At 42.7% G+C, this 26,386-nt stretch overlaps 1 protein-coding gene across 1 annotated transcript; it reads left to right on the plus strand.

Annotated features, from left to right (window-relative positions):
- OSTF1 (osteoclast stimulating factor 1) lies at positions 1–25,409 on the plus strand. The gene is made up of 10 exons (XM_006137809.4): positions 1–220; positions 13,722–13,768; positions 17,085–17,135; positions 17,229–17,292; positions 20,394–20,447; positions 21,043–21,150; positions 22,078–22,127; positions 22,248–22,326; positions 22,940–23,038; positions 24,007–25,409. The coding sequence occupies exons 1-10, from the start codon at positions 187–189 to the stop codon at positions 24,063–24,065; spliced, it is 645 nt and encodes a 214-aa protein (XP_006137871.1). The 5' UTR covers positions 1–186; the 3' UTR covers positions 24,066–25,409.
- Positions 25,410–26,386: the final 977 nt, after the last annotated feature.

Here is a 26,386-nt window from a genome sequence, read left to right on the forward strand (position 1 = left end):
AGCCGCCCCTAGAGGGAGCAGCGCCTCTGACTTCCTCACCGCGCCCGCAGTCCGCGCATTCCCCGGGGCTCGCTGCTGGGTGCCCCGCGCCCGCTGCCGAGGGGGGCGGCTTACCGGGCAGGAGGGGTGACCGGCCACGAGCAGTTTGCGGGGAGGCGGAGCAAGGGGCTGAGCCCGGCCGCCGCGATGTCCAAGCCGCCACCTAAACCAGCCAAACCAGGTGAGGGAGCGGCCCGTCCCCGCGCTCCTCCTGCACAGGAGCGGCCGCCGCCTTGCACTCGGCTGCACGGGCCCTACGCTGCGAGATCGCAGCTTACGCTCGGTGCTAGACACGGAGCTGGGCTTTGCCACTGACACGTGGACGTTGTTTTTCTTGCTCCTTTTTTATTAGTCCGGTGGGGGGGGAGGAGGGTCCTTTACGATGCGCTCAGGAGAGGGGTAGGGTGGCTCTTCTGGTTGGCAGGTCGCCAGGTTCTGTCTCTAGTCTAGGCTCAGGGGCTTCCTTTTTTTTCCTATCGGAGGTGGGGCTCGGGCTGTCACTTTCAGAGCGCCTTTGCTAGTGGCCGAGGAGAAGTAGGAAGTGAGCGAGTTCTTAAACCTCCCCGATGAGGCTTTTGGGGCGAGGAGGAAGAGGCAGAAGCCAATGCAATTAGTATTGATTCTTGGGATCATTTTACAGCCCTTTTTAGTGGTCGCGCTGCTGCATAACAGTTGCGGAAAGACGAGAACAAGCCTCCGTTAAAATGCTCTGCTTGCTGAACAGTCTGCACCATATGTACCAAGAATTTTTCTTCAACTAAGGCGTGTCGAGCTAGAAAGTTGAAGTTGATTGTCATTATGGTGCCTCCACGTGGGAAGAGGTGTCCTAACAAGCACTTTTCTTGGGAGCAGCTTGATGTACCTGCGATAGCATTCTGCGATTTAATACTTAATGTAAATCTTACATTTACGTCTTAAAAAAAGATTTAAACTGTTTTCGTCATCGTTACAAAAAAGCATTAGTGGTGTCAGTAACTGATGACAAATCAGAGAATGATTTATAACTCTCAAGGTTTTATTGGTTAAGCTAGTTTGAAATTGCCAAAGCAACAGAAGACTCGATCTACTTTCAACAGAAAACAAACTGTACTCAGTCATTGGAAGGAACCCTGGATTCTTGTATGATCTAGTGGGAACATATGACTTAAGTGTTCAGAGTTGTCAACCTTAAACTTTTGACTTTTCTGTTCTTTGCAAATGTGTTACAGTATCCTATTGTTTAAATTTCAATTTAGGAAAAGATGCTATTAGGATGATTCAGTGTTTTCGTAAGGCCAGTGCCAAGGCTTTGAACTGGCAAGCCTGGAAGGGCCTAGGTTCATTTTGGGCACAAATTATGCATGGAGAGGATTAATCCCAAAATTAATTTGCTGTTTAGAAGAGAATGATCTTTGTGTTTTTTAAAATAAGTGTGTGAAATGATTAAGGGTTTTATATAAACGGTACAGCTTTTTCCTCCCTTTTCAGATTTAGATAAAATATATTTAAGTAATGTAATTTTCTTTTAAAAAGAGGAAGAAATTAACTACACCAGTCTGTATGCTTATATAAAGGAAAGCTACGTTGTGACTTATCAAGAAGTTTAATATTTCTGTAAAAAAAAGAAATTGAAAGCTATAATTAATATATGCTTTGTTTACTCAAGGCAGTAGGACTTAATTATAAACATACACATTTTGTGAAGGAATGCATATTTAACAATGGCTCCTTTAATCAGTGTAGTTTCTGTTAATAAACAACACAAATTTTCATTGGAACTTAGAAATCACCATATTGGATCAGACTTATAGTGCATCTAGTCCAGCATCCTGTCAATTTCCAGGAAGGTGCAAGAAATCACACAGAGAATCAATGTGGGATGATCCTTAACAGGTGGAGATGAGCCCTGAAACATGATGTTTTCTATCCCTTTGAATAATATTTTTAGCATTAACTGGCAATACTCAGGATATTCTTATCTATATAAATGTCCAATCTCTCTGACTATTGTGAAATTATTGTTCTCAATGATTTCTGTGAGTTCCACAGTTGAGTTATGCTTTGAAAAAGTATCAGTATTGACTTTGCCACTTCTCAATTTCATTGAGTATCCCCTTGTTCTTGTGTTTGGAAACAGGGAGAGCAGAAACTTCTCCTGTTTATCTTAGTAGAAGAAGGAAGGGCCTCCGGGCAGAAGAATATCTTCAGCCCTTATATACATTTAATCTAAGTTCTTGAATAAGGACTAAGTTCCTGAGTAAATTGCTGGATTTGGCCTTTTAATTTGTGTGGCATATATAAGATCCTTATTGGGGATGTGAAAGGTTAACTAGTATACATCACCTTTAATAGGGGGCCCACCTTGGACAGGGTCTGCTTGGGCCAGTCTGGAGTAGCCCCTGCCTGTGGCACCGGGGCCACTCCAGACCCACGGGGTTAGAGCACCCCGTGTTTTCTTTTTAATCAGTTAACCAGTTAAATATAATTTTAACCAGTTAACTAATTAAATGGGATTTCGCATCCTACATTTATTATTAGATTTAGGAACAAACTCTGTAACAATAGATTTTTATATTCTCAGAAAATTCTGTATTAAGTACTGCATTGGGGGGAGAATATACGTTGTATTTAACACATAGGAGAATGAATATCTATTTTAAGTGCAAAACTCAACTCTAATTGTGGAGTTATGATGAGTATCTCTAATAAAATTACCACATGTCCATTAAAATATTTTTCATCTCCAATGTCTTGCCCACTTATATTTCTTGAACTACTTAATGTACCTCGTTGATGGTGTTGACTAAATAGCCAATTTTAAAAGTAACTTCTGAGCATTTGTTAGTTTAAAGTCTTGCAAGAAAATCTCTTGTAGGACCTGAAAATGGACATTCCCTCATCAAACTATTGCATCCACAACAAATAGACAAACCACTCACTAGGTAGGTAAATAAATATTCCTGCCTTCATCACCTTGTAGCTGGACAGCAGCAATGCAAATATACTTCGGCATGAAACTGGCAACGCAAACTATCACTCCACTCCAAAATGCTCTCATATTCCCTCAACCATTCAGGCTGTGAGCAAGTCACCTCTGTTCTTTCCATAGAAAGACCTATGTTCTTTCCATAGAATTTTGAATCAAATTCAAGGCCTCAGTGTTTATTTTGAAAGCACTCCAAGATCAGGACACCAAAAAAATTAAAGCTGCACAACAGAGACTGTGGTGGACAGTTTGTCACATCTGACAAAGTGGAACTCAGTAGTAAAAATAAATCTTGTCTGTGCAGAAGACACAACTTTCTGTAAGACTTGACCAAAATCAAGGAACAAAACTCCTAGAGGAAGTAAAGATCATTACAAACCTCACTAGTTTCCACTCCACATGTAAGACTCATGTTTTGAACATGTCTTTTCTAATAAAATACACATAACAGCTATATTTAATAGAAGATGTAAACAACACCCCTCCCCTCCCAACAAGTACAAAACAGTACAAAAAGCCCTACCCAAAGAAGAAACACTTCTCTGTCTGGGGATAGGAGGAGAGATCAAATGTGACAGTTGTATACTATATTGCTCAATGAACTATGGAAGGCAGTCCAGTGATGTGACGAGTACAGTAAAGACTAGAAAAGAAAAATCAGCTGAAAATTTAAATGCCAAGTTTCAGCCTGTGACTGATATTCCCCTCCCTGGCTAAATGCGAAGCCCTTTGTAAATAAGGCTTAAAAAATGCTGATTGGACTATCACTGTTAGGTTTCCTATAAAACAGCGGTCTCCAACCTTTTTAACCACAAGACAACTTTTTCAATTTAAGTGCAACGTAAGATCTATCTCAAACTCTAATACTCTTGCCCCACTTCCTTCCTCTCCCTTCTTTAAGGCCCTGCCTCTGCTCCACCCCTTCTCCAAAACCTCACCCTGCTCATTCCATCCCCCTTCCTTCCCCTCCTCTCATTTTCACCAGGTGGGGTAGGGGGTTGGAGTGCAGGCTCTGGTCTTAAGCCAAGGAGTTTGGAGTGTAGGAGGGGCTCCAGGCTTATCCCAGGGTGGGAGATTGGCATCCAGGAGGGGTTTCAGGGTGCAAGATTTGGGAAGGAATTTGAACAGGGGGACTCACATCAGGGGCAGAAAGTTGGGTGTAGGAGATTCAGGGCAGGACAGTCAAAAACCAAAACTAACTCACTTTGCAAGCAGTAAAAGAAGTAACAATTCCCCCCGTATGTTGGGTCGGGGGATGAGAGTGTGTGTTTGTAAGAATGACAGACACACACACATAGTGTGAGTGACAGAGATTTGCATTGCCAAGCTCCCTCCATCCCCTTCTCTCTGTGTGGAGATAGGGCACAGAAGTGCAGGGAGAGAGGGACACCCTGACATCAGCACCCCCCTCTTCTCCCTCCCACACCCTGCACAGCAAGCAGGAGGCTCCCAAGGGGGGCAGCTCCAAGGCAGAGTGCCAGAGCAGCATGACAGTGAAAGGGCAACAGAAGTGCCAGTACTTGATAGCTTCCTGGCCAAACCAGACAGGATCACTTAGCAGAGGCTCCAAGATCTACAGGTAGACCCCGATCTACTGGTTGGTGACCACTGCTATAAAAGATTATAGCTGATCCAAAACTCAGACGATTTCCAGCAAAGTCGACCCCCTCTTAAAACAAATATCTATGGATAATTTTTGTCTTTAAGCATAATTATATTATTAGTTTACTAGACAGGTTAGTTAGAATTTAGTTTTTTTAAAGGTTTTTCAAGGATTTTTGTACTCTGTAGACCTATGTGTACAGATAAGAAATTATAAACTGAATTCTCTCTCAGATACTTTCTAAAGGAATGCTCAAAGAAATGTATTAATTGACTGAACATTTCTAGACTTTAATTCTCAAGAGAGTGCCTTGTGCAGGCAAAGTTTTCACAGTAAGAATCTGTCAGGACGTTTCAGGAAGAGGCTGTCAGTGGAGTGTGTTTTCCTTCTTGATAAAGCTACTCGTATTAGTCTATAATACTAGCATTGTCCAATGAGTCACTTTGTGGTTCTAAATGTTTCAGAAAGGTATCCACTCTTATAAAGAAGTCGGAGACCATACCCAGTGATACAATTTCCTTAGCAATGGCGTACTCTGTAGCAGTTGTTCTCCTGGTGGAGCACCCACTTGTGCTGGGTTTTTGTTATTCACAACTGCTAAGTGTCCAGTCTGTAAAGCTGACATAAGGAGAAGCAAACCTAACTACTGCTATGATGGGCTCCTACTATGAAAGTAAAGTAGAAGAGAAAACAGGAGCTGTCATTAGCTATTACAACCAACAGCATCAAAGGAATATCCAGAAGAGACAGATCTGGTGGCAGAGAAGCATTTCTAATAGTAGATGGAAATGGAACAGGAGGAAGGAAAAAATAGTTGATTAGCTTTTTTAGAAAGAAACAAAATCACAGTAAAGATGCTGAAAAATACATAAGCACTCTCCTAATATCTATTTGGCAGGCAAGCAACAACTGCAGTCTGCCCAGAGATGTCATATGATAACAAATGGGCCAGTGGCTGAACTGTGAGATAATCTGTTAAAAATTGTGCACATTAAGAAAAAAGTTTGAGAACTCTGGGAGAAGGGAATAAATGATGGTTACTTTAAAAAAAAAAGAATCCTAGATAAATAGATATCTTTGCTTTACATCTGAAAGTTGAATATTGGACAATAGCTTTGTATGTTTAGTAACCCTGTCACAATCTGTTATGCCTTCATTTGTGCACGTAAAATCGGGTGCTGTCTTCCTCTGCCCAGTCACCTATAACTTCATGTTCAGGCATCTATTGTCTTTGAGAAATCATATAACATGTTCCTCAGATTGTTAAGCTGAGAACCTGGTTCTTGGGTCAGTGGAAAAAGTCTCTCTGCTGGACAAGGGACTGCAATATTTTTACTTTTTTATCCCTTACCATAGCTTTACTAGCTCTATCCTTTGTGTGCTAGGAAGCAGGAATGGTAAAACTATGCTCTTTTCCAGATATATCTGTTCTTAGCAATTCAAATGAGGTGAATAGAAGAAAGATGAAAATTGCCATTATTTTCAGTAGTCAGGACTATGCATTGGATCATCCTTTTTCTTTCAATAGCTGTTTTGTCAGCAAACCACATTGCCCTGTCAGAGTTTATTAACTTACTTACATTTGTGTCTTGAGGATGTTAGTCCTATTTACAAAAATTACAAACCTGACAAAATGAATTGCCATTTCCAGCTGTGTTCTTGAACTGTGCTATGTCCAGTGGCGTTTCTGAATTAGAATAGTACATTGATCCGTGGCAAACTTCTAGGAGTGTGCTGTTAACAGCTAAAAAAACCCATTGGCTGTGTCTACACTGGCACCCTTTTCCATAAAAGGGATGCTAATGAGACACTTCGGAATTGCAAATTCCGCAGGGGATTTAAATATCCCCCACGGCAGTTGCATGAACATGGCTGCCGCTTTTTCAAAGTAGGAATAAGGGATCTTCTGGAAAGGGGCTTATTTTCCGCAAGATCCCGTCTAGACTGGCGCTTTTCTCCGGCAAAACCCCGAGCCGGAAAAAAGCGGCAGCCATGTTCATTTAAATCCCCCGCGGAATTTGCAATTCCAAAGTGTCTCATTAGCATCCCTTTTACGGAAAAGGGTTTCAGTGTAGACACAGCCCTTACGTCTACAGCCTCCAGTTTAAATACCATAAGTTCTTTAATTACATAACCACATAGGTGTGCAAAGCACTTCATAGAGGAGAGGAAAGACCTGCCCTAAGAACTTTAAAGTTGAAAAGGAGATATTGAATAAGGAAGAAAGATGGCAAGAGGAAAAGTGAGGCATACAGGATAAGGTTATGAGCTCATTTGTGGTGTAACGTATGCATAGGGTTAGTTCCTTTTTTAACAACTTTATTAAGTGTTAGTTGTTTTAATGCAGATAAAGCAACCACTAATAGGTCTTCACAGCTGCAAACAGGATTGTAAGTATTGGTACCAGTTGAACCTCTCTAGTCCAGCCTCCTTGGGACCTGACTGGTGCCAAACCAGAGAATTTGCCTGAGAACCAGGACTGGTGGCTGCAAATAAACTTGATGGGAGCACAGGAAACTTGGCCACAGCCATGATAAGTGGACATCCAGCTAAGTAAAATCACATTGGACCATGGATGTTGCCGGACCAGAGAGGTTCAGCCTTTGGGTTTAAACCTGAGAGAGTCATGAGTTCAGATTGCACAGACTGGGAATATTAAGAGTGTGTCTGCAGTGTTAATTAGAGTAGGGATATAAACGTTTAACTGGTTATCTGATGAACATTGTCTTACTAGCTGGTGTAACTGATAATTGGCTGGCTGGAGCAGCCAGATCAGTCAGTGGGGGGAGGAGAGAAAGTAGCTGTTCCAGCCTAGCTGGGTAGGGCCTGTTGAACTATGCTTGGGCTGCTCCAGTGCCTACCATGCCCTGCCTCCCCCAGCCCATGACCCGGAGGACAGTTAACTGGGTAAACCTCTAGGCTGTGTCTAGACTGGCCAGTTTTTCTGGAAAATCAGCCGCTTTTCTGGAAAAACTTGCCAGCTGTCTACACTGGCCGCTTGAATTTCCGCAAAAACACTGACTTCTTACTGTAAGAAATCAGTGCTTTTTGCAGAAATATTATGCTGCTCCCGTTCAGGCAAAAGTCCCTTTTGCGCAAAAGTTTTGCGCAAAAGGGCCAATGTAGACAGCTGAGATATGTTTTGCGCAAAAAAGCCCTGATTGGGAAAATGGCGATCGGGGCTTTTTTGCGCAAAAGCGCGTCTAGATTGGCCACAGACGCTTTTCCGCAAAAAGTGCTTTTGCGGAAAAGCGTCCGTGCCAATCTAGATGCTCTTTTCCGAAAATGCTTTTAACGGAAAACTTTTCCATTAAAAGCATTTCCAGAAAATCATGCCAGTCTAGACGTAGCCTTAGTGTAACCAGTTAACAATTTACACAGGATTTTATATGTCAGGATTAGAAACTCTGGAAAGAGCCCTTAACCCTTTTCTCTTCACTCACTTTCTGTTCAGAGGAATATTCTCCTTTTACCCACTACTCAAATTATGTTTATGACCATGGAAGCACCTAACAAATTATTCCAATATCCATTTCCCTGACTCATCAGGAAGTTCAGGGAGAAGAAATATTCAAGAGCTACTGGATTTAGTGCTATTCTGAGACCCGGCAGGTGTTCCTCTCCCATCCTTTGCCCCATCTATATCCATAGCATGATCCAAGAACAGAGTACCGGGTCAAAGTTTTTGCCCTTCTTAACCAAATAAGTTCTAGGCCCATTTTGTACCATGTCCAGTGAAGCCTTATAGGTAGAAGGAGGAGGAGGACTGTATGCCAACCTTTAAGCACAAGATTCTAGAGCTAGTTCAGGCTTAGTTTGGTTGCTTAGAAAATTAAATAAGCCTGAGGTCACTGAGGTGCTGCATCAAATCTCCCTATACCAGGTGCTGAGATGGTGATTTATGACACTCCAGGCATCGCTTTGGTTCAAATGGCTTTCTGGTTGCTTGGTGTTGCCACGCAATGCACAGTGGCCACAATAGGAAGCAGAATTTGGTCCCTTGAGTCCTGTTTTCCTTGGGGAGAATATGAATAACTCAATGGGAACTATTTTGAATCCTGCAACAGGAAAACTGGGCCCCTGAATTCTAATAAAGAGCTTCATCAAGTTGCTTTGTGAAGCCCCAGCTCTTCTAAAGGCTAGTTGATTGCTTTACTTTTAATGTTCATTCACTATTTCTTCTGTTTAGAAGAAACAAACAGCTCCTCAAGCTAACTTACGCTTCTACTGTAGAAGTAAAACTTATTTTAACCAAACAGAGTTGATAGCTTTTCCTCCCCTTCCTCTCCGGAAGTTCAGCCTCACTCAGATGTTGAAATAAGTAGCTTCACGCATAAAGGATAATTTTTAAGAGGTGGAGATTAAGAAGAGGAAGGCAGGGAATGCTTTAATAGTGGTGTAATAGAAGGGGATTGTTACATAGTAGTATGTAAAAGCAGCAGGATGGTACAGAAGAGTTGGAATTGAGGGAAGTAAAGAACTGATTTGAAGAATCCTAGTGTGAGAAAACTGTAGCCTCTTGTCAGGAAAACACTAGGCATTTATTTGAAAACAATCCTCCATTAATACCGCAAAAATTTAGTATCTTGTAGTTTTAAAGGAAATTTTTTTTTCTAATGTGAGATTTTCCTTTTTTAGTTACACTATAAAAATCTTGACTAATGGGTACTCATCTTGCTTTTTTTTTAAAACAAAATACACTCACGGCACTTAAAAAAATGCTGCTTTTATGACACTACAGGCTCATTAAGAATTTTATTTTCATAAACTATTTGCCATTAAGTAATGCCTTTCAAACAAACCAGTTTCATATTTGGAAAGTAAGACTTGGAAATCTCTGTGAGCAGCATGTTTCCTTGCATAGTAGTAGCTTTTTATGAGAGCAGTGGTCTAGAAAGAGCCACGGTGGCCATATGTAGTTCAGTTGTCTCCTTTACCTTAAGTAGCAGAAGAGGGACATTGATTAGAGAGCATCAGTAAACAAGTAATTTATATGTTCAGTGATAGACTTACATTTTAAGGCAAGAATGGATCATTATGATCATCTAGTCTGCTCTCCTGAACATTACAGACCACAGCACCGCACCTGCACACTCCTGTAATAGGCCTATAAACCCTACGGCTATGTCTACACTGGGCCACTTATTCCGGAAAATCAGCCGCTTTTCTGGAATAAGCTACGAGTATGGAATAAGTTTGAATTAAGTTACACAACTTCAGCTACATTAATTGCATAGATGAAGTACCTTAACTTGACTTTTGGCGCTGTCCATGCTGCAGGATGTCAAAGTGAGAACACTCTCCTTTTGACTTCCCTTACTCTTTGTGGAAGCAGGACTACCGGCATGGACCAGAGTACCCCTCTCAGTTTGAATTAGCGTGTCTTCACTAGATCCGTTAATTCAAAACCTGGAAGATGAACAGTGGCAGCTTCGATCTTCTCTGTAGTGTAAATGTACTATAAGTGAAGAGGTTTGAACCTTTCATGTTTCAAAGCTCAGGAATGACTGTAGAGAACTTTCACGAGTGAGAGAGTTTTCATGTGTCTAATCAAGTCCCATATTACTTTCCTATTCACATTTTTAAAGTTGTGGTGTATGCAGCTAAGGGGCAGGGCCACCAACGGAGAGGATGGGGGAGGGCAAAGGTGGCAAGTTGCTCCTGGGCATAAAAATTTAAAGGGCCCAGGGCTCCAGGCTGCAACTGCTGTTACTGCAGCAGCAGCTGGAATCCCAGGCCCTATAAATTGTCACCGGAGCCCCATGTGGCATGGTTCAGGTGGTGCTGAGGGCTCACTGGAGGAAGTTAGTTCCATTTCTTCCAGGGGCTGGAGTCTAGCTCCCACCCACCCACACACAGTGCCCAGGGACCAGCAAAGTCTGTTGCAAGCCCTGCAAAGGAATAAAGTTATGTACAGTAAACTTCCGATAATCCGGCACCTTTAGGACCCAGGGGGTGCCGGATTATCAAATATGCCGGACTATCAGAAGGGGGGGCTATGAGGGGTCTGGAGTGGGGTGGGAGGGGATGCCAGCCCAGACCCCTCATAGCCCCCCCTTACGATAGTCCCGCTCTGTCCCAGGCGTCTCTGATTCAGCTGCTGCCGGGTTGGTCCCATAGCGCTGCCCCTCGGGGCTACGGCACCAACCCAGCAGCACCCCAGCTGCTCTTGGGGACGCCTGGGACAGAGCAGCTGGGGTACTGCCCGGTTGGTCCCGTAGCGCTGCCCCTCGGGGCTGCGGGACCAACCCAGCAGCACCCCAGCTGCTCTTGCGGACGCCTGGGGCAGAGCAGCTGGAGTGCTTCCGGGTTGGTCCCGCAGCACCAAAGGATGGCGCTGCGGGACCAACCCGACAGGACCCCAGCTTCTCTGCCCTAGGGGTCCCCGATTCAGCCGCTGCTGAAACAGATCAGCGGCTGATTCCAGGAAGCCCGGGGCAGAGCTGCTCTGCCCGGGGCTTCCTGGAATCAGCCGCTGATCTGTTTCAGCAGCGGCTGACTTGGGGACCCCTAGGGCAGAGCAGCTGGGGTCCTGCCGGGTTGGTCCCGCAGCACCAAGGGGCAGTGCTAGGAGACCAACCCCGCAGCACCCCAGCTGCTCTGTCCCAGGCGTCCAGATTCAGCCTGCTGGTGAAACTGACGCTGCTGCTCAGTTTCAGCAGCGGCTGAATCCCGTTGCCTGGGGCAAAGCAGCTGGGGTGCTGCCGGGTTGGTCCCGTAGCGCCGCCCCTCGGCGCTGCGGGACCAACCAGGCAGGACCCCAGCTGCTCTGCCCTAGGGGTCCCCAAGTCAGCCGCTGCTGAAACAGATCAGCCCGTCCTTTGGCGCTGCGGGACCAACCCGGCAGCACTCCAGCTGCTCTGCCCCAGGCATCCCCAAGAGCAGCTGGGGTGCTGCCGGGTTGGTCCCGCAGCCCCGAGGGGCAGCGCTACGAGACCAACCCAGCAGCACCCCAGCTGCTCTGCTCCCGGCTTCCCCGATTCAGCTGCTGGTCGGTTTCAGCAGCTGCTGAATGGGGGAAGCCTGTCCGGCTGCCCCAGCACTTCCGGGTTCCTGATGGTGCCGGACCATCAGGAGTCCCGGAGCATTGGATGCTGGACTAATGGAGTTTTACTGTATTGGAAAAAAGTCATATCCTTCAGTATCTATATGCATTTAGCAGCTCAAAGCTTGTAGAGTTTATTTCTGAAGATATGCCCTTTAAATATAATTATCCCATGAAAAGCCTGAAAGACTGTGCTACAGGCTTGTCCTGGAGGTTACGCCTCTGTAGGCTTTTAAAAACAGAAGCTCAGTAAGTATGTTCTTCTGAATAGCATCTGGTGAGAGCCTGAGCGGTGTGTGTATATTTAAAGTTAATTCAGGACTTTGGAGCTTACTGCCAGGTGAAATAAGATTGACTATCAACCTCGCCACTTTCACAGCTAAATACCCATTTCCAACAAACTCCTTGCACACATCACTGCATGCCTAACATATTAAAACACAGCAACTTAAACCACCCCTATTTCCTACTAGCAGGACTCAAAGGCTATGTGTAAACTACAGAGCTTTTCCAGTTCCCACCAGCACCGTCTCTGCGGATGGACAGGGGAGGCAGAGGTGCAGCAGGGGAAAACAGCACGAATGGGGATTGCTTCCGTTCCCATTCACCCTGGCTTCCCTGTTGCGCCACTGCCTTTTAAATGTAGTAAAAGCCGCAGGTGGCTCTTACTACTTTTAAAAGGCAGAGGCATAGCCAGGATAGCAAGCACCACCCTCCCCCCATTGACTAATTGAGTACTCGATGGAAATTTCATCAACTACTTGATTAGCTGATTCATCAAAATTTAACATCCCTACTTCCTTATAGATGCTGAGGGGACATATGGGTAATGCATCTAAGGAAATAGTTTAATTCTTCCAAGTTGGCTTGTAGTTTTAAGATCCTCTTTTGAAATATGTGTAAACAAAGTTTATTTTACAGTGCCAAACCTCAGCTTTAAGTTCATGAATGCTTGTGAGGATGCACAACATAGAACATGGTTCCCATTATACAACACCATACTGCACCGCATTTTGGGTGCAAATTGTTCTGATTCACTACACGAGAAACACCATAATTTTAGGAACTGGAAATACTATGTAAAAGTACTAATGATCAAAAATTCAAGTGTGTAAAACTAACCACTGTATAATTGTCAGTGTAAGGTGTTTTTTTCAGCGAGTTCTACAGGTTTCAACAATTCTTTGAACCATTGATAAGTTACATAAGATTTCTACTCCCTCTGCTATAATTTATTTTGTACTTTGTTTTCTTAAAAGTAATGCAGTATAGGCAATTGTCATGTCTTGTTAGGAGCTTGCTCTACAGTTTTTATGAATTTAGATTGGGATACTCTGCAGTAGAATCACCCATGGTAGGCTCTGGTCTTGATTGTCTCAAAACTTTACTATTAAAACAATCATAATATTGAACATTTTCATTTAAATCTCCAAGCAGAATCCCTACCTGAATCTCCCCCTCCCCCACCACTCACCTGGTGGGATGGGGGAAAGATGCAATAGTACACAATCTCTCTCTCTCTCTCTCTCTCTCTCTCTAAGGCTCTTGAAAAAAAAAATATATTGTCTGTTAAAAAAAATTGCGAGTGAGAGAACACCATGTTGTTAGGGACTTAATTCCTCTATCCTTTGCACAGCGTTTTAAGGCCCAATCCAACCGTCATGAGAGTCAGGACAGAGAAAGATTCCTATTGATTTGAATGGGCTTTGATCAGACTCAGAACCTGCTTTTGGGGACCTCCTCCAAGTCAATGGCAAAACTCCAGCTGACGGTAACAGTGCAGAATGAGAGCCCTGTGTCCTTCCAGAGAGGGCAGGTTCTTTTTAGCTGACAGACTAGCTGCTGATCATGAAAGCCATACTACTGCGTAGAGCCTTAGCATGACTCTAAAGTTAATAGATACAAAATATCACATAAAGAGCTCTTAATTTAAAATAAACCAGCATATGACTGGGGGAGGAAGTGCAACTCTGACTCTTGTGAGCTATATCAGTAATGCTGTATTCTGCCTTAAAGAAGGGAAAAGTATCTTCAGCTTTCTGTCATTAACGTTTTCTTTTTTTTTTTAGGACAAGTCAAAGTGTTCAGGGCTCTGTATACGTTTGAACCCAGAACTGTAAGTATTTAGGTTTTTAGATCACTCATAGAACAAAGTGGGTTCATGCATTCACCTCTAAAAACAGCCTCATTACACTGCCGCATAAATAAAAACGAAATTATAGGTCTAAGAGCTATAACTAGTTTCCTGCACTGAATAAGAATTCACTGTCTATTTCTTTCTCCTGCACAGATGCCTTTATATTCAACTTCTTTTAGGTAATGCAGTGAGTGCTTGTGTCATCTTGATATCACATGTTTACAGGAGAAGATTAGCAGATTCTCAGACTTGAGCTCACTAATTTTTCCCTCCTCCCAAAGGGGACTAGTGAGCATTTATGTTGCCCACTGGGGTTATTGCATAGAACTTGTGTACAATAAAAACAGCACGTTTTCCCATGAATGCTAAACTTCTGTCCCTCCATTATGGTTGCAGGTTTGAGGGGCTAACATTTTTTGCTCCTTGTCTGTACCCATTTAATTAGTTTATTTTGATTGATAGCTGAGAGAAACAAACCAAACCTCCCCTAAAAAGTTTCTCATTTGGTATATGTACTGAATAAACACATTTTCCAAGCAGCCTTTGTCAGCAGGGCTACTGTGGAGTAGGGATGTTAAATTTCAATTAACTAATCAAATAGTTGATGGAAATCCCATCAACTATTTGATTAGTTTATGTGTGTGCCTCCGCCTTTGAACTATAGCAAAAGCCCTGCCTGGCTCTTGCTACAGTTCAAAAGCAGAAGTCTGGCAGGGAGCGAGGGGCCAGCGGGGACTCTGGAAAGAACTTGGAAAGAACTTGGGAACTGGAAAGAACTTGGTGCCCTTCAGTAGCAGAACCCCCCAGATAAAAGGAGTATTTTTGGAAAAGGTTTCCTATTACAATAAGTAAGGTGATAATACAGGAGTGAGTTGTCTTTTTGAAGTCTGCCTTCTTTAGACTATACATTGCAGCTTTTAGTGACAAGGCTGAACTCCTCCCCTGAATGGGAAAAGCTTTGCCATGGCAAGTACTAGTGTAACTAGTGCTTTGTCAGCAGGAACGCTCTCCTGCCAACAAAGCAAACATCACTCTTAGGGGTGGAAGTTTTTTGGTCAGCAAAAGTGCCAAACAAACAGTGTTTATTTACAGTGCCTGATTGTCAGTGACATAGCTAAAAGCTGTGTAATGTAGACATATCCTAAAAGTTGGTGCATGTGTATTCTCTTTGTAGGCACTTTCACCGACAAAATACTTCTAGCCCTCAAGTTTTCTAGCCTCTAGCTTTTGCTTTGTGGGTAGGAGAGTGTTCCTCACAAAGCAGCATTCACACTTGCTGCAGCAAAATTTGGGGCACAGATTTTTTTTTTTAAGTGCCCAGGAACAACAAAAGTTTTGTCAAGCAATTGCAAGTGTAGATAAAGCCTTAGACTAGGTGTCAGGTCCCTAACAGGCAAATAGGAATAAAATTTGTTGTTCAAGTCCAGGGAACTAAAGTTCATTCACAGTGCATGTTAAGTGTCATTATATTCAAGCCTCTGAAAACTAGGCAAGAGTGTTACAGGATAGCAATTTTCAAAACACTTGAAATATGCATGTGGATTTTAAGAGCATTTTGATATATTGTTTCTTAAAACCAGAATTTTTGCTGAGGTGGGGGTGGGGGGGTAGGAGTGAAACTTACAGGGGATGCCGCTGAAGAATGCAAACAGAGAGCAACTACACCTCACATTCTCAGAAACCTGCCCACATCCACATCTAAACTCCTACTATATAGGTGCTACTTGGGCATGTCCAATTGCCACCCATTTACTGTGATGTCACACTAAACCACATACATTGATTTGCAATAGAATCCCTGCCTGCAGCATATACACAGATGGCCATCTGTAGCTTAGCAGCTTGGTTCAAGCCAAATTAAAGATCCAATTTTTATGCAAAGTATTTAAGTACTGCTTTCCAACTGGGCAGAGGTCTCCAAATCCTAGTTGAGATCAATCCTGATTGGATGGTTATCAATTTGAGGAAGATCACAACCACAGTTTGAGCCCCTGGTATGCACAAAAAGTTAAGAACCATAACACTGTTAGGTCATGTGATTTTTGTTCCGGACAGGGGGAGCAAGAAAGAACACAGCCACAGTTTGAGCCCCTGGTATGCACAAAAAGTTAGGAACCATAACACTTTTAGGTCATGTGATTCCCCCCCCCCCGGGGGGGGGGGCAGGGGAGAGGAGAGAGAGCAAGAAAGCAGAGATCAGAAACCTCTTACTCAAACAACCTCAAATTTGGATCCCCTTCATTTAACCCAGAATCCCTTTCAGCTTCCAAAATAGTGCAAGTGATCATTAGAGCATTTAAGAAACTGGCTATTAAATGGTAAGCTATTGTCATCTTTGATGATAAGGGTGAGACAGCTCATGTAGCACCCTAAGATTTCACACATATGCCTACTTCTGCTTTTCCTTCCCTTACAAAGTGAAGTTGTTACAGAGGTGTTGGAACACTTTTCATAGTAAGGCTGCTCAGAGACATTGAACTAAACTAATCTCGGCATCTAATGGAAACCATTTCAAGCCAGGTGGTGAGTTGTTGAGATCATTAGCGAGTTTAGAGATTCCTTATCCACAGAGTTTAAAAAAAAAAATGTCATTTGTACGTACAAATAAGTGACAGATTATTTTCCCCAAGTTTTATTGTGTACAAGAATTTTTGTAAAAGTCTATATGCTGTTTACTCTCATCCAACTTATTTGAACTGTTGCACTCGATCCATGCTATGCAGGTGATCAGGTGTACATGCTTCACCCAGTACTGACTGTCACAGTTCTTATAGTTTCTCATTTAGTATAGGTTAATTTGCCGAGGATATAAATAACTATCAAGCTGTTGACTTGAAACTGGAGTTTTGGGGAGGAGATATGACATTACCACAAAAACTTAAAAAATACTGTGCTCCTTTCATGTACAGGCAGTCCCCGGGTTACATGGATCCGACTTACATCAGATCCATACTTACAAATGGGATGAGGCAAGCCCGCACTAGCTGCTTCCCCCCAGCAGACCAGGGAGACGCGAAGCTAGCGCCCACCCCCAGCAGACTAGGGAGACGCGGAGCGGCTTTTCTTAGCAGACACCTCAGCTTGAGAATAAAGGACTGAGGGAAGTGAGGTGTGGGAGAATAAAAACTGAGCTCTGGAGAAATGTTTGGCTAGAGTTTCCCCTACAATATGTACCAGTTCCGACTTGCATACAAGTTCAACTTAAGAACAAACCTACAATCCCTATCTTGTACGTAACCCAGGGACTGCCTGTACTTGCTTTATTTCTTCACACAAATTCATGTTTTTTTTCCAGCCAGATGAGTTGTATTTTGAAGAAGGGGATATCATCTACATTTCAGATATGGTGAGTAGCATTATTTACATGTAGCAGTGGCACATGTAGACTAAACTTAAAATACAATAGACCATTTTTAATTGTCTCCCCCTTTCTTTCCAGAGCGACACAAATTGGTGGAAAGGAACCTGCAAAGGCAGGACTGGACTTATTCCAAGCAACTATGGTAAAGTCTAGAATTTATTCTTCTTTTAGTTGATATGTCACTAACAGTCACAGATATGAAGGAAACTAAAGTAGAAGGCTGTGTCTACATTGGCACCCTTTTCCGGAAAAGGGATGCTAATGAGACAAGTCAGAATTGCAAATGCCGTGGGGGATTTAAATATCCCTCACAGCATTTGCATGAACATGGCTGCCGCTTTTTTCTGGCTCGGGGCTTTGCCGGAGAAAAGCGCCAGTCTAGATGGGATCTTTCGGAAAATAAAGCCTTTTCTGGAAGATCCCTCATTAGCATCTCTTTTCCGGAAAAGGGTGCCAATGTAGAACCAGCCGAAATGTTGAGAGAGAATTTTTTGTTGGACACTGGTAACAATGATGCAATTAAGTTTTCCAGTACCAAAGTACATCAACCTATTTAATCAGCATTTCTCAAGTATGTATAACACCATAGGGAGACACTGTATGTAGATTTTACAAAAATACAAACGTGTGAGACTATCTAGACAGGGGGACAGTTCTCTGTCCTACTTCTTGCTTTAACTATTGGTTCCCCCTCTTTGAGTATGCTGTCAGGTTTTGTTCTGATACTTTGGGGAATGCCGTAACTAATGTGATCTTAAAAGATTAACCCTGTCCTGGATAGGAGTGACTATTCTATATAGCCCTTTGTGGAAGAGTTTAAAGGCTACAGCTGACTTATTTTGACACCTTCAGTCCATACATATCTGTCAAAGAGGACACCTGCCTTATAGCACCCCCTTCTGACCAAGAGGCTCATCAAAGGCTCACATGAGTTTCTTCTTAACTCAGGCTCCATTAAGGCTAAGCAGTTTATATATAAAAACAAAGCAAGAACAAAAATCCCTGATTGCAGTCTAGTTTATTAAGTCCTACACAAAGTCTTCAAAAATAGAAGACTGTGTAAGCCTGAGTTCATCCTTTAGTGCCTGTCCTCTCTTAAAAGTTCCCTTCTTTCAGCCCAGTCACAATTTGGGCACAGCCCTTCCTCCCGGAGGGTTTGTCTTCCTGCTTTCCAGTACTTCTTGTATGGAGTTAGGCCTTTTCCCTGTTAACTCAGGGTCCTGCAGGAGTCTTCTTACTCACTGGATTTTCTGCAGACATCTGAGAACCAATCTGCAGCTGTCTCCCTCTTTTGTGAAGTCCATATGCTGTCCTAGAAGGCCAACAGGTAATTGGGCTAGGTACTGTGAGCCCTGTTCCCTTTCTTGCAGGAGCCAGTCACTGTGAAAATGTATCTTTTACATAAATTGTGGTGGATAATCAACTACTGTGACGGTTCTCAGAAAATGTTTGAGATAGCATGAGCCTATTGCTTGAAAGAGATTTATAAATCAACACTAGAATTTCTAGGTTTCTCCAATAACGAATAGGGAGCAAAAACACTGATACTCTGCATTTTGAATTGGGCTTCCTGTATCTTTAAGAAATGAACCATTGAGAGTACTGATGATAGGGAGATCTTAAGTGCCAGAATACTTGTATCATTACCAGGAATTGAGAAAAAAAAAAAAAGGGTCATATGGAAATAGTAAAATATAATGGGGGTTTAAAAAAAAAAAAATCAGGCTTTTGGAGAAATATAATCCACATAGAATATAAAAGTAAAGTTATAGATCACGTTTTATAGTTCCTTTGCTGTAGTGTATAATTAAGAAATTCTATTTGCAGAGTGACTAAGTTACAATGATCAAATTTTGCTTCTCTCTCCCTAGATTCATTGTTTAACACTTACGTGCACAATCAGATTTGCACTTTTGCTTTGCTGAAGGTTAATTAAATACTTTGGCATAGGAAACAAGGCAGTTATAAAGGGAAAGACCAAAGAAGGTTTGGATGGGGGCAAGGATTTGACAATGGAATTAAAGAACGTTCATATAGAGTGGAGACTGCTAGCCCCAGGTTCCATAGAATGCCATTGTCATGTTCCCCAAAATTGCCTAATGTTTGAATCACTTTCCATTTGCAAACCAACTTCCTGCTGCTCTGCTGTGGAGTTTCACGAGCTTAGCCATTTCCCACAGCAACAACATACTGCCCAGGGTCACCAAACACACTTGCTTTAACCTGGGCATCTGGAGTTCATTCTTCACCACCCGCTGATCTTCACCAACACCAGTCAATGCCTCATTTCAAGTCTTAGGCTTTGTCTACACTACATGGTTTTTGCGCAAGCAGCTTTTTGCAAAAGAGATCTTCCCCAAAAACTTCTTGCGCAAAAGTGCGTCCACACCTCAAACACGCATCGCAAAAGCGCAAAAAGGCATGCATGGACGCTCTTGCGCAAGAAAGCTCTGATTGCCATTAACAGAATGGCCATCAGAGCACCTGTGTTTTTTCTCTGATAGGCTCTTTTTTCGCAAGAAACCTCTGCAGAGCATCCACACAAGCCTTTTTGCATGAGAGCTGTAGCACAAAAAGGAGTTATTCCTTGTGAGGGAGAGGACTAACTCTACCCGCAAAAGCCCTCTATCCTGTTGATTTATTGGTTGGCTTGTTTGGGGGGTTTTTTTGCACAAAAACGCGCTTGAGATGTGGACACTCTGCAGTTTTTACACAAAAGGGGCCGTTTTTGCGCAAAGGCCTAGTAGTATAGACATAGCCTTAGTGAGAGAGAGCCTCACAAAAAATGCAGACTTCATAGTGCAGGTCTCTAGATACTGGTATTCAGCTCATTACAGTCATACTGTCGTTCCACAAGCTTATATTAGGCTCAGGAAAAAAAAAAAAAAAAACCATGAAACTCTGGCCTACTTGAATCTTGAGGTATTTGCCCCCCCCCCCCCCCCGTAGATTTCCATTAGGGTCAGGATTTCATCCCAGGTCCTCTAACTTCGGTATCACATTTTGAATTGAGCTTATATACTCAGGAAGTAGAACGGTCTCTGACTAACCCACTATTCTTGAACCCACTTTCACAAGAGACAGGAAGACCACTAACCTCAGCCCTTCAGAACAAGTGCAAAATCCACTTTTGTACACTAGCCTCTCGGACTTAATTAGCAAGAGTCTTTTTTTTTTTTTTTTTTTTTTTTTAAAAAGAGAGAGCCAATCTTTACCAGAAACTAATTTGTTTTTTCATTTCAGTGGCTGAACAAGCTGAGTCCATTGATAACCCATTGCATGAAGCTGCCAAAAGAGGTGGGTGAGTGGTTTGGAATCTGACGCTCCTAGATTTATGATTTAGAGAATTTAAATTTTTTAATGCTGGAATGGGGGCGGGGGGTGCATGTGTGTGCACATGCCAACAAAAAGCATTTGAATTTCAAAGACCATGTGCTGCGCTGCATATTTTGGCTGACTAACTGGAATATTTTGAATAAATTATTTGGCATCTACATTCTGAATTTAGTAGTGGAATTTAAAAAAAAAAAGGCAGGGGGAGAAGAACAGTTTGTCAAATTGTAAATGCCAATATGTAATGTGTACTCCATTAGTAATAGCTTTAAGGTGGGGAAATATTGTCTTTTGAACAAGATGCTTAATGGTAGCTGGATTATTTTTGCCCCATAACCTGTAGCAATAAGTATTATTATCCACCACTATTTCTAATGAGTTTGAGAAACAGAAATTAAGTTCTAACATAACATAGTATACATACAGAACTAAATGCCCTTAAAGGTTCTGCTCCTCAGTTCTTAAAACGAAATCTCTATTGGAAACAGTGACTATGCAAAACAAAAACAAACAAAAACAAATTAAAAAAAACCAGGGTATTTTTTCCTATTTGTTTCAGGCAACTTGAGCTGGTTGCGAGAATGTTTGGACAATCAAGTTGGTGTCAATGGTTTAGACAAAGCTGGAAGCACAGCTCTGTACTGGGCTTGCCATGGTGGGCACAAAGGTACAGTATAACACTCAACTCTACTGATCATGTTCTAGTTTCTCCTTTTGTTCAGCTAATAGACCAGTGACTACTTAACGTTGCATTGGGTATCCAAGTCTATAACTTTAATGTAATTAAGGATAGCAAAACAAACAAAAGTTGAAGTCAGGAGAGCTGATCTCAGAGGGTTTTTTAATATATACAGTACATAGGACATCTTTAAATCCTTTAGTTGTAAAAGCAGACAGACATTCTTAAATCACAAAAATGAGAGATGAAATGCAGGCTGCTGAGGGGAAGTGGTATTTGTCACTGAAGTTTACATTACTGTTCCACTTCTAAATCTGTTTGTACTGGTTGAAGCTCTTAACTGGGATTCTCTGGTCCAGCAACATCCATGGTCCAGTATGGATGTTGCAGGACCAGAATGTCCCAGTGGAGGACCAGTAGCAAGGAACCCTGCGAGCTGACTGCAGAGCTGTCTAGCGTGTGGCAGCAGGTCTGCCCAGGGGGGTTGGGAGACATGTGTGGCTGCCTGGAGGGATTCACGGCATATGGCTGCCTGGTGGCTTCTGGAGCCCCAGCACAGCACGCATGACTGCCTGGTGGTTCCTCCTGATGGCTGCCCAGCAGGAAGTGAGGAGCGGGCTGGGAGGCCAGTGAGCCAGGCAACTGGACCAGCAGCAGGGTATCCAAAAGTGACCTTCCCTGGTTTGGCAAAATCCCTCATCTGGGACAGGTCAGGTCCCGAGGGTGCTGGACCAGAGAGGTCTAATCTATAGTGCTTTCTCAAAGTCATCAAAGGCTTTACTGATATGGATTTTTTCTAACTGATTAGGTTTGGTTCCTTTCTCTGTGCAAGCCTGACTTCAGTACTGGATTTGGAATACAAGAAAGCAAGTTTTGGTTTCATGCAGTTCTCCTTTTTTTCTTCCTTTTACATAGATATAGTGGAAGTGTTATTTACCCAACCGAATGTAGAACTAAATCAACAGGTAGGAAGTTTATCCTGTATCCGTTCATACATTTACAGTGCTGCTATTGTTATTTCTTAATGCAAGCTGATTTTTTTCCCCTATGTTCTAATCCTGTTACTTTTCCCTTTATCTCCACAGAACAAATTGGGAGACACAGCTTTGCATGCTGCTGCTTGGAAGGGTTATGCAGATATTGTAGAGATGCTACTGGCAAAGGGTAAAGCTCTTCACCACAATGTCAGTACTCTGTGTGGCAAAACTGCTTTCTGTGTGGAAATCACTGCTGAGTCTGTAGTTTGCATATTTTACAAATTTGTTATCTATAACCTGGTCATGGTTCCTAGCTAGTCCAGCGTGTCTCAGTAAACCATGCAAACCTTGAAGTTAGTCTGTGCAACAGGATGACCTATGCAGGGTAAAATTTCACTTGGCTGTGGCAGTCAAATATTGGTTTATAAACCTAGTAGAGCATCAGAGTACCTAATAGAGCTTCACAGCATCTAAATAGAAGCTCACTGGGCATAGAATCATAGAATAATAGGACTGGAAGGGACCTCAAGAGGTCATCGAGTCCAGCCCCCCGCCCTCAAGGCAGGACCAAGCTCCACCTACACCATCCCTGACAGATGTCTTTCAGTTGACTTTGGATAAATCCCCCCATTAGCCTTTTACCACTGGTCATTCTGACCAGACTACTTGTGCGAGGAGTGGTTTCATTATATTATATTATATTATTATTGTATTTTATATATATTATTATATTGCATTATAGGTATAGTAGGTTACTAGGACAGTATTTCTGAACATAATTGGAATTTTTTTTCCCAAAGGGGCAAGAACAGACTTAAAAAACAATGAGAAGAAATTGGCTCTGGATATGGCTACCAATGCTGCCTGTGCTTCCCTGCTTAAAAAGAAACAAGGGAAAGGTATTGTTTGTTTCCTGCTTTCTTTGTTCTGTGTCTCCCAAAATACATAAGTTGACCCCAGAAACAGAAATCACTTTTCTCCTATCGCCACCATCTTGCTCCATTCTCCTCACATATTCCCCAGACTCCTGCTGGCTTGAGAAAGGGAGTTATGCTCACACATGCTCTGTATTGTTAGTCAAAATATAATATTCCCACAGCTCATCCATTTTAGCTTTTCTAGTTCCACAATCATATATTCAGTGTGCAAAACTTTACATTCCCAATACAGAGACTTAAATTGTGTCCAGCTTTCTCTTCCTGGCACGCAAAGCTTTTCAGGCAGCCAGGCTCCCGGAGCTGCATATGAAGAGCGCTGAATGGGCATGCCAACTCCTGAACTTTGTCCAACCAATATATAGATGCACAGGGCCAATGTGAGGAGTGTGCAGTCAGGTCCCCTGCACATAGACCCATGCTTTATTATTGGCCCCACCTGCCCGGGTGGCATGTCCTACCTGAGGCACATTACAAACCTACAGGCTGTTCATGGTGGCAGTCACCCCCATTGCTTGTGGGAGAAGAGGAGGCTTCCAGTGGTGAGAGCCCCCAGCCCCCCATACTTCGAGCTCAGGAGCTCTGGGCACAACTGAGGGAGCAGCCATCGCAGCCCCACATGGGCAGAGCCAGAGCCCTAGGCCCATTGTGCAGCTGCCGGCAGCCTGGGCTGCAGTGCCCCATTCAAACTAGGTCTTTCAGATAATCACACCAGCCCTGTATATGGGATGTTTCATCTGTAGGAAATGTGACCATTTGACCAGCTCCTGGCTAGGCACTCACTTAAAAATATCCTAAGCCCTAGGAAATTCCACACACATTTTTTAATTTAGAGTTTAAGTGTGTCTACCCACAGCACCAAAATTGAAACTGAAAAGTTTAGTGTTATGCCTGATTTTCTCCCTGGCTAAAGCAGAATGGTTTCTTTTCAGATACAATGCGAACAATAAGTAATGCGGAGGAATACCTGGATGATGAAGACTCCGATTAACTTCCTTCATAATGTCTTAAGAACTATAACCTCTGCTGCCTGTCATTCCCAAATCATATCTTTGCAACTGTAAAAAAAATAAATATATTGAAGAGTAATGCAGTCTTGCAATCTCTTACTAGAACATGTAAACAGAGGGTGAAATCTCTTGTATAGGGAGAACCCACCAAAGCCATGAATTGCCAAGTTTTAAATCAAAGTTCCCTTGAAATCCTCAGATTCTATTCTGATCTCTTTCCCCATCTTGCAAGGGACTTAGCTCTTTAAACATGACGGTGTCTCAAGCTATCCCAGCAGGTACTGAGTATCTCTGGAATGCACTCAATCTTAGCTATCCTCTGCATCAGCATAGTTCTTCTTCTACTGGCAGCACTCCGAAGCACCTCCTGGAGAGCGCTTTCTTTTGGATGGGTAGGGAACCTGCTTCAAATGGCAGGATGAGCATTACTTGATGGGGGACCCCCTTCAGGTAAGAGATGGGATGATGCAGCGGTGAACGATCATTCTCTCCTCCACAAAGCAGGAAGAAATAATGTAAGGCTTGATTTTATTTCCTCTATATGGTAGAGGGTGGGTGAGGTAGAATGGCAGGAGAATAGCTATTCTGAGCAGTTTCCTTTTTTACTGATATAGATCCAATCCTGAAATAGGGATGTAAGTGACATCTTTATCAGAGGCAGCAAGGGGAGGGGGGGGAGACAGGAGCTGGTGCTGTGGGGAGCTGGCTTAAAAGCCAGTTCCCTCCCCAGTACCGTCACTGCGGAAGAGAGAAGGTGGCAGGGGAGGCAGAAGCGCAGCAGGAAAAGAGAGCGAGCGGAGACTGAAGTTCACGCTGGTCCGACTTCTGTGCCTCTGCCTTTTAAATGTAGTGAGAGCCACAGGCAGCTCTTAATACATTTAAAAGGCAAAGGCGCAGCCAGGATAGTGAGTGCCCCATCCCACCCCTTATTGACTAATTAAGTAGTCAATGGAATTCCATCAACTACTCGATTAGCTGATTAATTGAAAATTTAATATCCCTATCCTGAAATCCTTCCTTGAGCAAAATTGCCTCTGGAATCAGAATTTTGCCCCAGAAATAAACTCAACTTTCTGACTGGATTACTTTGCTGTTTGACTTGTATTGGTGTTGGAATCATTAGCATTGAAGTAAGGGGGAAATATTTTCCTATTTATCCTGCCAAAAAAATTTACTGATCTTTTGCTTTATTTTTTAAAAGTGTTCTTGTGTTTCTCTAAAGTACTTTACCTCAGAGCTGAAAAGTTTTTGAAAATGTTTTATATTAAACCAAAAGTGTATTGAGAAGATTGCATAATCTGAATAAACCATTTAAAACACTTGAAGTTATGGTCTGTTCCAGTGTATTCAATAGAGCTGGCAAAAGTAAGTTGAACTACTACTTTTCAGTCTTAATGTGAAAATACTCGATGGAAGGTACATATTTCAGTAGAAGGATGCTTTTAAACAGCTTTAGTCAAGCCAATTGACTATGCTGAGAAGTACTTAATATATTCTGTCATGAAGTATTATGAGAAGTATTTTATTTTGTGTGTATTAGCAAGCTGAGCAGTTCCAACATCACAAATTTTAAAGCAAAAAGCTTGGCAATATCTTATACAAGTTGGGAAGAGGAAGGAACTCAAATCAGAGAATTGTAGAGTATTTCTGTTGACCTACATCACTCCATGAACGTTTCCACTTCTATAAAACTGTTGAGTCATGTTGTTTCCTTTCAAGTATAGAGGAAATGGCAGCATAACAACACTGGTTAAGTATGACTCAGACAAAGGTCTGTCCTGTTCTACATTGCGTATGATTGTGGTTAACTAGCCATACAGCTAACAGCACCTGGACAACTCGTTTGCTACAATAGCCCTCATCTACATTGAAGGAGGCTGTGTCAAAAACTATCAGAGGTATTAAAATGACACCCTCCTCTCCCCTTCCCCCACCCCCGAAAGACAAATTTTTGTTGACAAGTACTTGTGAACAGCAGTTTGTCAGCAGGAGCACCCTCCTGCCAACAAAGCTAACAACCACCGATTGGGAGTGAATGTATTTTGTCAGCAAAAGAGCCAAACAGCAGCTACGCTGTCCAACTCGCTAATAGCAGTGTAGACACAGACTAAGACAAAATTTCTGTTGGGCTATGTCTACACTACAGGGGTTTTGTGCAAAAATGGCCAGTATTGCAAGAAAACCCGTGGAGCGTCCACACCTCAAGTGCATTTTTGTTCAAGAACATTTACAATGAATCAACAGAACAGATGTGTTTTTGCAGTATAGGTATTCCTCTTTTTATGAGGAATAACTCCTTTTT

The sequence above is a fragment of the Pelodiscus sinensis genome, chromosome 6, assembly GCF_052426305.1.
Source record: "Pelodiscus sinensis isolate ZL-2025 chromosome 6, ASM5242630v1, whole genome shotgun sequence".
Taxonomy (NCBI): Eukaryota; Metazoa; Chordata; order Testudines; family Trionychidae; genus Pelodiscus; species Pelodiscus sinensis.

Coding starts and splice junctions, on each gene's coding strand:
- OSTF1 (XM_006137809.4), top strand. CDS start 187: ATGTCCAAGCCGCCACCTAAACCAGCCAAACCAG. Junction 17,293..20,393: donor ACTTATTCCAAGCAACTATG/GTAAAGTCTAGA, acceptor TTTTCATTTCAG/TGGCTGAACAAGCTGAGTCC. Junction 20,448..21,042: donor GCATGAAGCTGCCAAAAGAG/GTGGGTGAGTGG, acceptor TATTTGTTTCAG/GCAACTTGAGCTGGTTGCGA.